At 43.0% G+C, this 13,708-nt stretch overlaps 1 protein-coding gene across 4 annotated transcripts in view; it reads left to right on the top strand.

The window, feature by feature from the left end:
- LOC146190547 (protein lin-9 homolog) overlaps positions 1–13,708 on the top strand; it is a 57,293-nt gene that overhangs the window by 18,527 nt on the left and 25,058 nt on the right. For all 4 annotated transcript variants that reach the window (XM_084600944.1, XM_084600945.1, XM_084600947.1 and 1 more), the window contains exons 5-9: positions 14–88; positions 2,143–2,270; positions 5,327–5,452; positions 7,584–7,741; positions 13,491–13,624. In XM_084600944.1, the coding sequence (XP_084457070.1) occupies positions 14–88; positions 2,143–2,270; positions 5,327–5,452; positions 7,584–7,741; positions 13,491–13,624 (621 nt within the window). The remainder of the gene's footprint in view (positions 1–13; positions 89–2,142; positions 2,271–5,326; positions 5,453–7,583; positions 7,742–13,490; positions 13,625–13,708) is intronic.

Genomic DNA, 13,708 nt, shown 5'->3' on the forward strand with positions numbered 1-13,708 from the left:
GCGTCTCTTGAAGGTCTCGCAGAAAACTGACGACCCAGAATGGACACCAGACAAGCGCGTAGCGACTCGGAGCATAAAAAAGGAGCCGGTATGCCCCATTTTTTGTTTTGACTTCATTGCTAAATTGCAGTTTACATCTGCTATAAGTGCTCTGATTGCCGTAGCATGCATGGCTGCTTAACATCTTGCAAGTTGGCATGAGGCGGTGCTGAATTTTGAATGGCCCCACCTTTTTTTCTCCCATCTCCCACACTTATTGCCTTGTTTATCTCCTTTACGATTGAAATGTCAGCTAGGTCACTTAACATTATGCTTCTTATTATAACTGTGTACGTTGCTGTGGATATGCACCCAAGATTTTGGAATGATCACACAATTTCTCGCATTTTTTAGTGTAAAGAGGGATTTGAACCAGAGGTTATGTTATGCAAGTATATCCAGTCATTTGCATTGTTGACGAAAACAGATACAACAGGCTTCCTTGTAACACAATGCTGTATTAGAGTCTTTCATTGTGCTCCACTGAAAGTTCTCTTGCCCTTGAGCCATGGAGGTGTAAAGTTGTTGAGTGTATTCGCCTTAGGCAGTGTATTCAAGCTTTGTTTCCAACACCTGGTTTTTAGAGATGCAGTCCAGGCACCTTTACGGCTGTGCATGTAAGACTCTTGGCCTACTCTGGACCAAGCGTTGCATGTGATTTTGATTATCATTTCACATAGAACCATTGTGTACTGCCAGGCATTGAGGCTGAGAGGTTAAATACCACAAGGGAAGTGTAAGGTCCAGCTACTTAACTGTTGATGTTAGTTGGTCAACCTAAAGGGTGGTGAAGAAGTATGGGAATTTTTATACTGTTCAAGTTATTTTACATGCCAGCATTTGTTGGCTTTATTTTAACGGTACAGCGTTAACAGCCCCATTCTGCAGAAAATGATTCAGGGTCACCATTGCTGGCAGGGATGTTATGAGCAAAAATGCCTCTGGCCGATGGCAGTTGGCAGACAAGGCCACATGACATGGCCGAGCTGGCAAGAGCTACCAACTCGGGCAGCTGCTTTGAGATGAGAATGAACTTGGGACCTTTGGATCCCATGTCTGTCACGCTAGTCCTAGGCTACGCAGGCACATTCACACGGCTTGGCTAAAATGGGGCTTTATATCTATGTTTTGCTGGTCTTCATAACGTGATAGCTTACAGCTGTATGCTAATGAATATATTTGAGATAACAGAGCATCAAATTATAGGATTAGTTATTGAATAGCAAAGTGCATGTATGTCCCTTAAAGGCGAAGCTAAAGCATCCCCCAAATTTTAATCACTGCCTGAGCATTTTAAAGCTGTCATGTGGCCACATTTTCTTTTTTTGGTGTTGACCTCAATGCTCCGGAATGAGTCGCTGAGGGCTGCGAGTGTAAAGTCCGAGATGGGGACGAGTTGGTACCTAGGGAACTTAGAAAAAGGTGAAACTCCTGAAAAACTCTCAATATTCTCACTTAAAATTGTGAATTACTTTGTGGTGTGAAAAATGCCAAGGTGAAGGCACTTAGTCAAGGCCTGCATTAATTAGTGTAAAAATCTTTAGTAGAAAGTAAGTAACTGTAGTTCAGATAGAATGATGGTACAGTGTAGTATGTGGACTTAAGACACCAAAGCTCCACCTGGGCTATGACAGACATCTGAATGGAAGGCTCCAGATGAATTTCAGCCACCTAAATATCCAGACACGAGCATTTTTGCTCTTCGCCACCATCGAAATGCAGCCCACGGCCTTGGGCTCATCAGCTCGGCACCTAATCCGCCGCAATGAGATGAAATACAATGAAATGCTTTCCATAAAAGAGCTTTTAGTATTGACTGTTAACAATTTTTTCTGAGCTTTCCTTTACTTTGTCCTCTGATGCCCTTAAAATCTTCGCTAATTCCATAGCTTTGTATTGAGCATTCCACACAGACCTCTGACTCTCAAGAGTGCCTCTTAAATTTTGCAAGGCAGAAATCGGCAGTATGTTCCACTTGCAACTGACACGCTGTTTTCTTGGTTGTTTATTGCCAGAACTGGCTGGTGCATGCGGGATAATTGAGAAACAGGTCTCTTTTGCAGTTTTTACATTTTCTTCCCCCTTTTTTTGCGTCCCTTGAAGCCACCTCCTGCAGTGTTGCCAGACAAGCGAGTGATCCAGAAAGTTGGCATACGCTTGCGGAACCTCCTAAAGCTTCCCAAGGCCCACAGATGGGTCTGCTACGAGTGGTTCTACTCCAACATCGACCAGTGAGTTTGTGTTCTTCCTTTTGTTTTAACAGCATTAGCCTTGTTGGGGCTTCATTGGGGAGGGGTAGATGTAGATGGCCCCTGCCTGTTATGTCGTAACTTAGAAATTTGATGGAATTGCGTGTGCAGCGAGAACTGTGGGTTTTATTGGCTTGTGCTTGCCTGTGTACGCTTTTAGTTCTTTTTTTCCCTTTTACCTGTTTGTTTAAAAGGCACTATACTAGACACTGTGTGTCACTTGCTTTTCATTAATTTTTTTCCTACTGCTGTGCATTAATCTGTGTTGTGCATTTCTTTTTGTTAGTATTATAATTATTTCTGTGCCGTTTCATCTGCTCTTCTTACTGTTTTATTTGTCCATATATTGATTACCATGGTTTGTACTTTTGCCTGTTTTCTTACATTTTTATATATTATATATATATATATATATATATATATATATATAGCACTGTATAGAATTTTCCACCCCCTTAAACAATGCCTAATGGGCCTGTAAGGTATTTCACATAAATAAATAACCAGGTCAGCCTAGAAGGCAGTACTGTGAAAGTGTGGACTGTGGAAGTTATGTAACCTAAGTGGGCGTGGCCCTCCATGTCAACCCTAAAGTGCGCAGTTTCATTGGGTGACATGGTCGTGTGCACACAGCTACCATTTTTGCTTCTCTGCATCATAGTCAAAGGGCGGTGTAGTCTGGCCATTTCTTGTTGTGGTGGTACTTTTTTTTGCTTTTTTTATAGTAATACAGTGACATAACCTGGTTCTATGCACATCTCCAGGTAAGAAAGCATCGGAGAACTCTCCCCCTTTCCATTAGATTGTGCATAAAATAGCGCCTAAATTTATTACTGCGATTTAGCTATGAGGGAGTATAAAGGCGCAGTGGCGAAAAAATGTCTTTAAATTTGTCTTTCATTTATTTCCATATTTTATTTATTTGTACATACCGCAACAGCAAAGAGGCGATCCTTAGAAGCGGTGATCTGAAGTACTGTGAAACACTTGGGTAGAACGAGAGAAAGGAGGTGGCTACACAGTATGAAAGAGCACTGAACAAAGGTTGAGGGGGAGCCTCCGTTTGCAAACCGAGCTAACGTTCTGACAAAGGTACTTGTTGAAATGTTGGCCAGACGAAGAAAAGCACCCTTGTCGAAACAATGGCTCAGCTTGCAAACTAAGGCTTCTCGTCAACCCTGGTTCAGTGCTCTCTCATGCTGCACGACACTTGGGCTCTTAGTTTATTCACACATACACGCCTGCAAAAGTGTGTACGAAATACAGTATAAAGTGCGCAGGTATTAACGAGTTTTTATGGCATCCAAACATTGCTGCAATTGAATTGAAAGGACACGGGGCAGGGACTTCCAGCTTTCAATGGCTCGTGGAGAAAAAACTGTTAGTGCTTTGGTTGCGTAAATGCCTTTTGTTTGTCACAGTCCTTATGCTAAATTATTTTCTGTATCTTTTTTTTAAGTAATCAGATCTTTCTGAATGATATATTGCCTCCTAAAGAATTTTTCTTTAAGAAGAATGTGAGCTGTTGCGCCTCCATTCTGTAAAGTTCATATCGCTCTCATTTACAATGCCATTCCATATACATTTACGCTTACATACATACACAACTGCTTTCTTAGTTTAAATTTTGTATTGGTAATTGTTGTCTAATGTCTCAAAGTAAGACATAGGCTATGAGGAACAGCGTAGTGGAGGACTCCAGATTAACTTAGATAGCCTGGGGTTCCTTAAAATTAACTTAAAGTGTGCAGACTAGTGGAATTGATAGTGAAGTCTTCCACTAGCGCAATCAGCGTAATCCTAACAATCATCAATGGCAGCAGCGCAAGAGTCAAAAGTTCTGGAGTCCTATGCGCTAACCTGAGGCTGTAATGTTATTTGCCGGCTGAAAAAAAGTTGGTCAGCATTGAGCTTACAAATCTGCTGACTTAGTACCACAGCAGGTCACAGGAAAGGTCTGGGGAGCTAAATTATGGGCTGAGGAGTAGCAAACTGCGTCAGATGACGACCATATACATCTACGGTCAAAAGTTTACCAAGGACGGTATTGGAGAAAACCATTAATTTCACCACAGTCATGATACATGGAAAAACGCTGGTGAGGTTGGAATTTTTCTTTGTGCAAAGTGCTTTGTGCAGCTTTAAATTTCAGGTGCCATGCTTTGGCTGCAAGGAAATTTCATTTCATTGGGCCAAGTCACTTTCTGTATACTTTTTCAGGGCAAGTGTACTTGGTGCCTTTTGCTGCATAAATTTGTCAGCAAATGCTGCCTCAAGGACATTGAAGTTGTGTTTTACTTGTAACTAGGTCATCCAAAAACAAGATACTTTATTACAAATTTGCCATTATATTTGAAAGGATGTAAGAATAAAGGGCAGTTTAGATCACTATTTTGTATAAACATTTGAAACAGTACAGAACTAAAATTAGGCATGTGGAATCGAAAATTGTGTCTTATGAAGATAATTGACTTACGAAATGTATTGAAAAAAGTGAAGAAATATTTTAGAGAGGGTTTTTTTTTTTTTTTTTTTTTTTTCGAATACCTTTGCCTCGTTCAAAAGTATGCATCACTGAACAGAGTGGTACACATGTGCTGTGTGGTTGCAAACGCCTGTGCATTGCCAGCGGTTACTCCATGTTTGAACTGACACCTGGCATGTTGTTTTATAGTTCCTTGTGCACCTCGGCCGTTTTTGAGGCTGCTTTTTATGATGGCAATAAAAAGGTTGACAGAATGTCAGTATCTGTAATTGGTGCCGATAAATATCTCTGTCAGATGCCAGATTGACTTGTAGAAGTTATGAGTTTTGTGTGTTCTGTTGAGCATGTCTTGTGCATTCTGGCTTTTATTCTCATTTGTTGACTGTTTGGTTAAGTATGTGTAATTTCTGATTACGAGGAACCAGGCCCTTTTACATAATGAATTTGTTACTTGCATCTTTTATTGTTACGTGTACAGAGCTGTTACCATGGTGGATGAAAGAAGAAATGGTTTCTAATTTTCCTTCCTGCACATTTTTTTTTCCGTGACAAGGCCTCTCTTCCTCGGAGCCAACGAGTTCTGTGGCTACCTGAAGCAGTCATTTCCCTTGCTGAAGACGAGGAAGCTGACAAGAGTTCAATGGTGCAAGATCCGTCGTATTATGGGCAAGCCTCGAAGGTAAAGGACGTTGAAATGTAAAACAAGGCCTCTAGGAGAAGACTGCTGCTTTGCATTTAATTTATTTATTTCTTTATTTTATTTTTAGTTAGTTCAAAAATTAGTGACACATTATAAAGATCTGGACAGAGCAAGCACATGTTTCTTTCTTCTTCATCATTACATTTAAAGATAATGTTTTCCCACCATGATTCCAGTGCTGCAAAAAAATGCGGTTTCAGTAACTAACAGAGACACCAGCCAGTATTGAGGGGCTTTCGCCTGATGCAGAACATATAGATCAATCAATCTACTCACCACAATATACATATAAGCCATCATGGCTAATTCACTCATTTCGAGCTATCACTACGAAGCAGTGGTAACAGATACTTTAACAAGAAGCAGTGGTAACAAGAAACAGTGTGACCAGTAATGCGTGTTTCTCACTTGTGTTTGCATGACCACCTCATGGCCAAGAGAGGACATTTCAGGGGTTCATTATACAAAACATGCTAGTCAGCTTCATGTCACATGTTTACTTGCTTTTGTGTCGTTTCGCCACCATTTTGCCCCCACAACCTTGCTTTCTTGGTGCTTGAGCACTGCATCTTCTTGTAAGCCTCACACTTTTGCTGTTCTCATTTTCTAAGTTTCTCACTACTGCATTCATGGTGCTTGCTCCTGTCTAGCAGTTCTTTTGTTTTCTTTTCTTTTTACTCACACCTTTTCCAGCCTTTTATTGCACATCAGAAGCTGTGAACTCATCAGAGCGTATCACTGAATCACTAATGAAGAAACTGTGGTAGCTTTTCAGAGCTGCCAAGCAAAACTAACCCTATCTAAATATAGATTGCCTGCAAGGGAATGAAGTTAAAGGCTGTGAGGAAATGGGTTAATGTCTAGTTGCTGTTGTCTAGAAGTGAATTTCTTTAGAACTCTCATATTTTCTAGACCATTCCGGTGCATTCACTAAATTTCACGAAGCACTCGCTGCAATACAGGACATAATGTATGCGCAGCTATGGATGAAGGTGGTGTTGGTCAGTACTCTAATGGTTAGGCTACTCTGATGAGTTGAGAATGCATTCGGGGAGACAGAAGAAAAGGGTGCTACAATGTCTGAGGATGTGTAAACAAACTTCTACAGCATGATAATGCATTCATGTGTGGCAGTGGAGAAAAGCCATGATCATAAGGACCGTAGATGAGTTTTCTTGGTTTGTTTTTCTGAATGTCGTGTATTCAGTGTTCTGTACGCAGGGAACAGTACTATTTTTTAATTGTGCTTGACATCAGCCTCACTTGTGTTTTGCAAGCATTTGGCTTACATTCCTTTACTGCATTTCTTATTACACTGTGTAGCCAAATTTGTGAAGTGTTTTTAGAGAAGTGACATCAATGTGTAGGTGTCATGTTGTGTGTTTGTGCCACGTTAAGTTAGTTTAGAGAGGCATGCTACAGTTTGATAGCAGGTATGAGCTGAAGCCATTTTATTCGGACATAGTTACCAATAGATGTTTTTTTTTCTGTGCTGCATAATAGATGAAGTGGTTTCCAATAGTTTAAAGTGTGCAATGCACAGCACAAAAAGTCTCATGGCTAATATGCAGCTTTGTTCTTTGCATGCCATGGGGGTGGCTTGTCTGCTGTACAGTAAAACCTCGGTAATTTGAGCTCAGTTGATTTGAAATTCCAGACAGTTGGGAAAATTTCTGCGGTCCCGTAATTTCTAACGTAAATCTTGCCCAATATCTCGAAGCAGTGGCCTGCAGTTTGATGCTGATGTCACTGCAAACCAATGAACGACGTTTCCTTGGAGTCACGATATGGTACTTAAAAGTGATGGCCACGCTCAGTGTGCCGTAAAGCCCAAATCATAACTCCTTGCAGAAAAAAAAAAGAAAAAGAAAACACTGCAGTGGTACGAGAAGCAACATTGTGCGACGACGGGAGAAAACAGGCAGTCCTCGCAGCGCATTCTCGCTATAAATCTTTTCGCCTGGGCCTGATTTTTTTGTCCTTGGTTCATTCAAAAACCCTGTTAATTCAAAACGTTTTTGGCAGTCCCAGTGACTTTGAATTAACCAGGTTTTACTGTTTTTAGCGTATCCCTTGGGTGAATTAAGTGAGCTCTTCTCCCTCTGCACAGGTGCTCACCTGCTTTCTTCGAAGAAGAGATCCGCGCCCTCCATGACCGGCGGAACAGCATCCGCCAGGTGCAGCAGCGGAGGACGGTCTCCATGGAGAACTATTCCAGTCTGCCCGATGACATTCCGCTGCCACTGGTCATTGGCACCAAAGTTACCGGTACGCAAGATTCACATTGCGCAGTCTTCCGATATTTAGTGAAGACCGGGTACAAATGCTAATGTACTGTACCATGTCGGAGCGTGCTAAAGAGCCTATTTTGTCTAAATTATTTTGAAGCTTTCCACTGCGGCATCCTTCACACCTTATATGCCACTTCGGGATGTTGAACCCCACAATTTACAGTTGTATAGCTTTGGACATGCAAGTTTCTCTCATGTTGAAAGTGTCCAATTTAGCACTTTCCTGGGGCCAGATCCTGCGACGGTTCCGTTCGGGAACTGGTTCCTTTCGCCGCTCCTAATTGATTGCTGCGTCACGTCCGGCGTGACCCCCAAAACTTCCGGAGGCGGCTCCGCGTTTTTCGCCTACGTCACTGGCCGGGCCCATCGCTCCGAAAGGAACCGCTTTGCCGGCCGGCGCAGGAACTGCAACGAGTTGGTCCACTTCGAGAGGGAACTGCTCTGCGCTCGCTGTGGCGCTACATGGCCGTAGTCGAGCGACGGTGCGCACCGCAGCTGCTTGAGTACGGCCGTAGTAGGTGTTTTTAGCGTGATTTGGACTGCATACTATGGGTGTTGTAGACCTCGTTCTTAGGATATTTGTCATTCTGTGCGAAAGACAGAACTTACAAAAACTTCACAGCGAGCGAGGAAGCAGACCATGCGACACCATCTAGCAGCGAAGAAGGTACTCAGGAGCCAAGAAAATTGCTTGGAAGTTGTTAACAGGAAGTTTCCAAGAATATTTCAGTCTATAATTCACTAGTTTGCATTACTATGTAATTATTGGATTTATTTCGTGCTTAACACCACTTCGGTACAAGTATTTGGTACCAGAAAAAGCCACATGCTCGTGGTGGACACGCCTACGATCTGGCGCCATCGCTGATTGGCTGCTGTCTTTCCCGTCCTCCCTGCGAGGTGGCGCCCGCTGTCTTGCTGACGTCAAATTGACGTCATCTTGAAAGAGAACGATTCCCGAGAGGAACCTCTGCTGGATGCGGCCTCTGCCCACACCTATTACCTTTTTCGGCCTGCCAACAATGGTACCAAATTAAAATTTTCCTGCTTTTAAAGAAAGGCACTCCTGCTCCTGGACAACATGGACAGCAAGAGCAATCCAATGCGTAGAAGTGGAGCTACTTGCCTCTCAGTTTTGATTTCTTTTACATTTTTTGGCCGTGTTGGGAGTCAAAACTGTACGGATGAAACGTGAAAAGCTGGGATGCAGCAAGCTCCTTATGCCAAGAGGTGCTAATTAACTTTTTTATGGAGTGAATTGGTCAGAAAGTGCCTTTGTACCTCATTCAGTAATTGTACTTTTCAGAACAAGGTGGGTGGGATTATATTTTGTTCCCTGATAATGCATCTGCTTTTATTTTATTTGTGTGTGTGTGTGCGTGCATGTGTGTGTGTGTGTTAGAGAAAGAGAGAGAGAGATTGATTCTGCTATATTGCCTAAAGAGTCTGTGCCTTATATCAAACTCATGAGAACTGCAAACTACCTCACTATATGAATGCAGGAGACTCCTTTTGAGACAGACTTAGTACTGGCATAATAAACAGCCGGAGCACATTTAATTGGTTTTCCACAAACTTAAAAAAAAAAAAAAAAAAAAACGAAATTGTTTTGCCGCTTATACTTGGTATTAAGCATCATTTGTTGCAGCATGCAAGCAAACAAAAAAAAAAGAATTTTTCCCTGTTATGAGCCTAGCACTTTCCTACCCATGGGAAAACTAGTCTTTGGTTTGATTACGTTTGTAGGGTTTAACATTTCAAAGCAACTGAGCTTATGAGGGATGCCATAGTGGAGTTTTAACCACCTGTGGTTATTTAACAGGCACTGACGTCTCACAGCACATGAACGCCTTGCTCCTCGCCTCCATCAAAAAGCAGCTATCATGGCGATATTTGATCCTGCATCCTTGGGTTCAGCATTTGAACACAACCATAGCAGCAGGTGACTTTTTGGTGGTGTAGCTATATATACATACCAGGTTCATTGGACACCTGAAGCCCAGGTCACACGCCTAAGCGATGACAATGGGTCTCTTCAAGAAAGAAGGATGAAGGTGAAGCAGCACATGCACCTGTGTGAAAGATGAAGCGCCATACAGTGCTCACACTATTTCCCCCGTGGCAGTTGAAGCGGCCAGCCTGGCTGCATTTAGTCCGCAGTATTGCGTCGAATAAAAGGCTTCATGCGTGAAACATATACCAGTTCCACGGTAACGACTGTCCGGAGGATGACTAACAGGGAAGACACGATAGTTGACAGGGGAGGTTTGTCCAAGAACTGCGTGCGGACCAATGAAATGGCAATAGAACTTATCACAAAGGCCAGGAGTGCGTAATGGTGTCCAAAGTAATACCTTGTCGCCGGGACGAAACGAAACTTGGCGATGATTTGCATCGTAGCAACACTTGCAGTCTTCCTGATTGGCTTCAGTGTTGAGGCAAGCAAGCTGGCAACATCTGGCCACTCGGGAAATGAACTGGTCAGGAAGAGACGATGAGGAGCTGGCAGGTGTAGAAAGGAAAGAATCATCGAGAAGTGTAGTGGGAGAACGGCCGTAAACGAGGAAAAACTGGGTGTAATCTGTGGCCCGCTGTACAGCTGTAGGCGAAAGTAACAAAAAAAGAATTACGTCCCGATTTCGGTGTTCCTGGTCGCCGTCGCTGAACTCGAGCATCCAGCTTCTTTTTGGCGGATTTCGTTCGAACAGCAGGAGCACAGAATATCCCGCGTAACTTTTTCTTGAATGTGGCCCAGTCCGGAATTGTCGACTCTTGGGTCAAAAACCATATTTTGGCCACATCAGTCAAGCAAAATGACATGTTTATAAGTTTAGAGGAGTCGTCCTACCGGTTGAAGGCACTGACGCGGTCGTAGTTGTCAAGCCAGTCATCAGCGTCATCGCCGCGAAGACCGGCAAACGTCTGGGGATCGTGCTAACGGCTGCTCACAGTCCAAGTAGCAAGGGGAGCTGGGGTGGAGTGGGAAGAACCCAAAACATTGGCGGTTCCCTCTTGGGTCATGACGATAGTAGTAGCCGTCAAGCGGCGACCGGAACGAAGCTTCAGGTAGATGCAGGTGACGAGGCAGCAGGGAAATCGAGACTCACCTCCACCACGTGTAAGGACGGGCTTGGTGGACCAGGTTTATCAAAGACCTGAAGCCTGGGTCGCACCCCGAAGCGAATCACACTGAGCGATTTTCAGATAAGACGAACTAGAATCAAAGCTTGGTTGGTGGTCTATGCTTTTTTTCTTTGGGAGTTAGTTCTGTATAACAAAAGAAAAATTCAAAATTTGAGGCTCGATCAGTTTTAGCAAAAGCAGTTATTCTGCATTCAAATGGCAAAAAAAATGCAATTTTTCAATCCTTTGGTTCGCTCGCTGCAGAAGTGTATCCAAATCGCATAAAAAAGTAACCTAAAAATGTTGCCTACACAGTATAAAAGAGCAATGAACAAAAGTTGAGGGGGAGCCTCTGTTCATAAGCCGAGCCAACACTGGCTCGGCTTGCGAACTGAGGTTCCCCCTCTACCCTTGTTCTGTGCTCTTTCATACATAAAAAAGTTGAAATATGTGAGAAAAAAAATTGCGGCTGATTTAGCCAACTCTCCAAACGCGAAATTTGTGTGAAAATTGGCTCGAAGCTAGGGTTTAATGGTCAGGCATTGGCAAAGATTGGAGTAATCGGTTACTGCCGACATTAGTGGTAAGTGCGCTATGAAATTTTGGGACCACCTAATGCACTTTAAGGGGGTCATTGCGACATTGATATGCTTGGATCAATTGTGCACAAGTGGGAGGTGATGAAGACAACAAAATGCAATGCTCAGCTTGAGAGAGTGGCGCTAAAACATGCGGGTTGATCGGCTACAGCGATAGCTACGAGATTCTGTACTTGCTTCCCACAAATTTGTGAATTCACATCCACCCTGACAGTGGGATTTTTTTTTTCGGTGCTGCAGCATTACTACCTACATTCTCGCAAAAGCACGATGTCTGAAGTCAATTTGGCCTTTTCCCTTTCCAAGTGCAAAGGGGTGAGAGGAGGAGGAACACAGCTCCATCACAGAGAACCTGCATGTGTTTGCGGTCTTTAGAGAAAAACATGCTGCAGGGTGCAGGGAGGAAAGGAAAGGCTGCTAGGCATACTAAGGAAGAAAAAGGCGGTGGGAGGAACGCTCGACATGTGTGAAACCGGTTAAGAAGCAAAGCGAAAAGGCTGCTGCTCCGAAACTGCTGCGCGCTTTGCATTCACTGCTGGGCGCAGTTGGCAACTTCCTGTTGTGGCTCTGCTTCTTTGGTTAGTATGGAGGGTAGTCCAGGACCATCCTGGTTGTCTGGCAAAGAGCATAGTCATGCGTGATGGCGGGAACAACAGCAGGGAAGAAGGCAGCGGCAGTAGCAATCAACGGAAGTCGGTATCATTGCTAAGAGGGAAACATGTGGACGCACAGATGCAACATGTACAAAAAAGAGCAAGTAACTGATAAGAAAACAATAGAACTTTGTAGAGATCTTCTATTTCAACATGATGTTCTTGTGGAGGACATTAAGACTGCGTAAAACTGCTTCACTGACCACAAAATTATGTTTGCCAAACTATGTTACAAAATGTGATTTGTATCCGACGCTATCGGCAATAAAGAAGCATTACTTTAAGAAGACCGTCTCTCTGAAGCACAATGTGTGGTCCGGAAGCATGGCCACCTGATTAACACAGCAAAATAATACAGTATTCAATAGTTGAGACACAGCAAACACAATCCTGTCAAAATGTCCTGCTGCTGCACACTATTCTGTGATTGACTGAATTAAACCGTCTGTGTTTGTTCTTTTTCCTGGAAAGGTCAAAGGTAAAAGCTTTCTGCTACATAACAGCTGGATGTTGACCTCCGCACTATCTTTCCCACTGGCACAATGTTCACTTGAGATTGCATTTTATTGTTCACAGGGCCATATTTTTTGGTTTCATGAGATTCAACCTCATCATTCTGTAGTGGCCAGTAAAAATACTATAACCCGTGAAGGTTTAAGAATTAATCTTTGATAATGCTTTTGGACACGGCGTAAATAATAAATAATATTTTCGGAAAATTGCTTCAATTTGTGGTTCAGAGAGCACGTCGCCAAAACAAGTCTGAAGCAAGCGGACTATGTTCACAAGATCATCCGGCTTAATACTGCGCTGACAGCAAAGCAGCACACCGCCATGTGATGGTCTGAAACAAACTTCGTGCATTGGTTTACTCCTTCTTCGCTCTGCGATGAATTGGAAAAAAAAAAGGAAAAAAGCTGGGGCCGTGACATTTTTTGTTTTCAACAGCAAAATTTGCCATAAAGGGCAATGATTCAAAGTTGTTAAAAGTGATTGGGGTATGTGGATAAGAGTTTCTGCAATTATAAGACTGCTTCAAAATTCTCTTTTGTGAACCTTAACTTATCAGCGGATGCATGTCAGCATTCCAGGTTGGTTTGGTGCAGTTTCACTGTTCGTGCTAAAATCTGAAGGACTAAATGCATCAAAAAAATTGAAATACATCCATAGTATATTAGAGTTCTCAAATGTTTGCTGTTCTTTTGGAAGCCCAAGTTTGCTTCGATATTGAAAAATGTGGAACATTACTGAGGCTTTGTGGTGCGAGCCTTTGAGATTTACTTAATAAAAACTGGCCAGCTAAGTGGTTAGGCTCATTTGCAGTCATATTGTCAATTTTTTTTTTCTCCAGCCCGCTTAAGGAAGCCACAAGATGGCCTTTTCGAAGGCTCTATCGACGCTGTCGACACACAGACTGCAACATATCGCACCAAGTTTGACCGGTCAGGCCTTGGAACACACTCGGTTCCAGACTACGAAGTTCTGGTGCGTACTCACTTCGGCCTTCTTTTAGTGCTGGTTGTACAGTTGCCGTAATGTGAGCTGGGATGTAAGGAAAAAAAAAACGCT

Source organism: Amblyomma maculatum, chromosome 4 (assembly GCF_055883805.1).
Source record: "Amblyomma maculatum isolate TAMU_Amacu chromosome 4, ASM5588380v1, whole genome shotgun sequence".
Taxonomy (NCBI): domain Eukaryota; kingdom Metazoa; phylum Arthropoda; class Arachnida; order Ixodida; family Ixodidae; genus Amblyomma; species Amblyomma maculatum.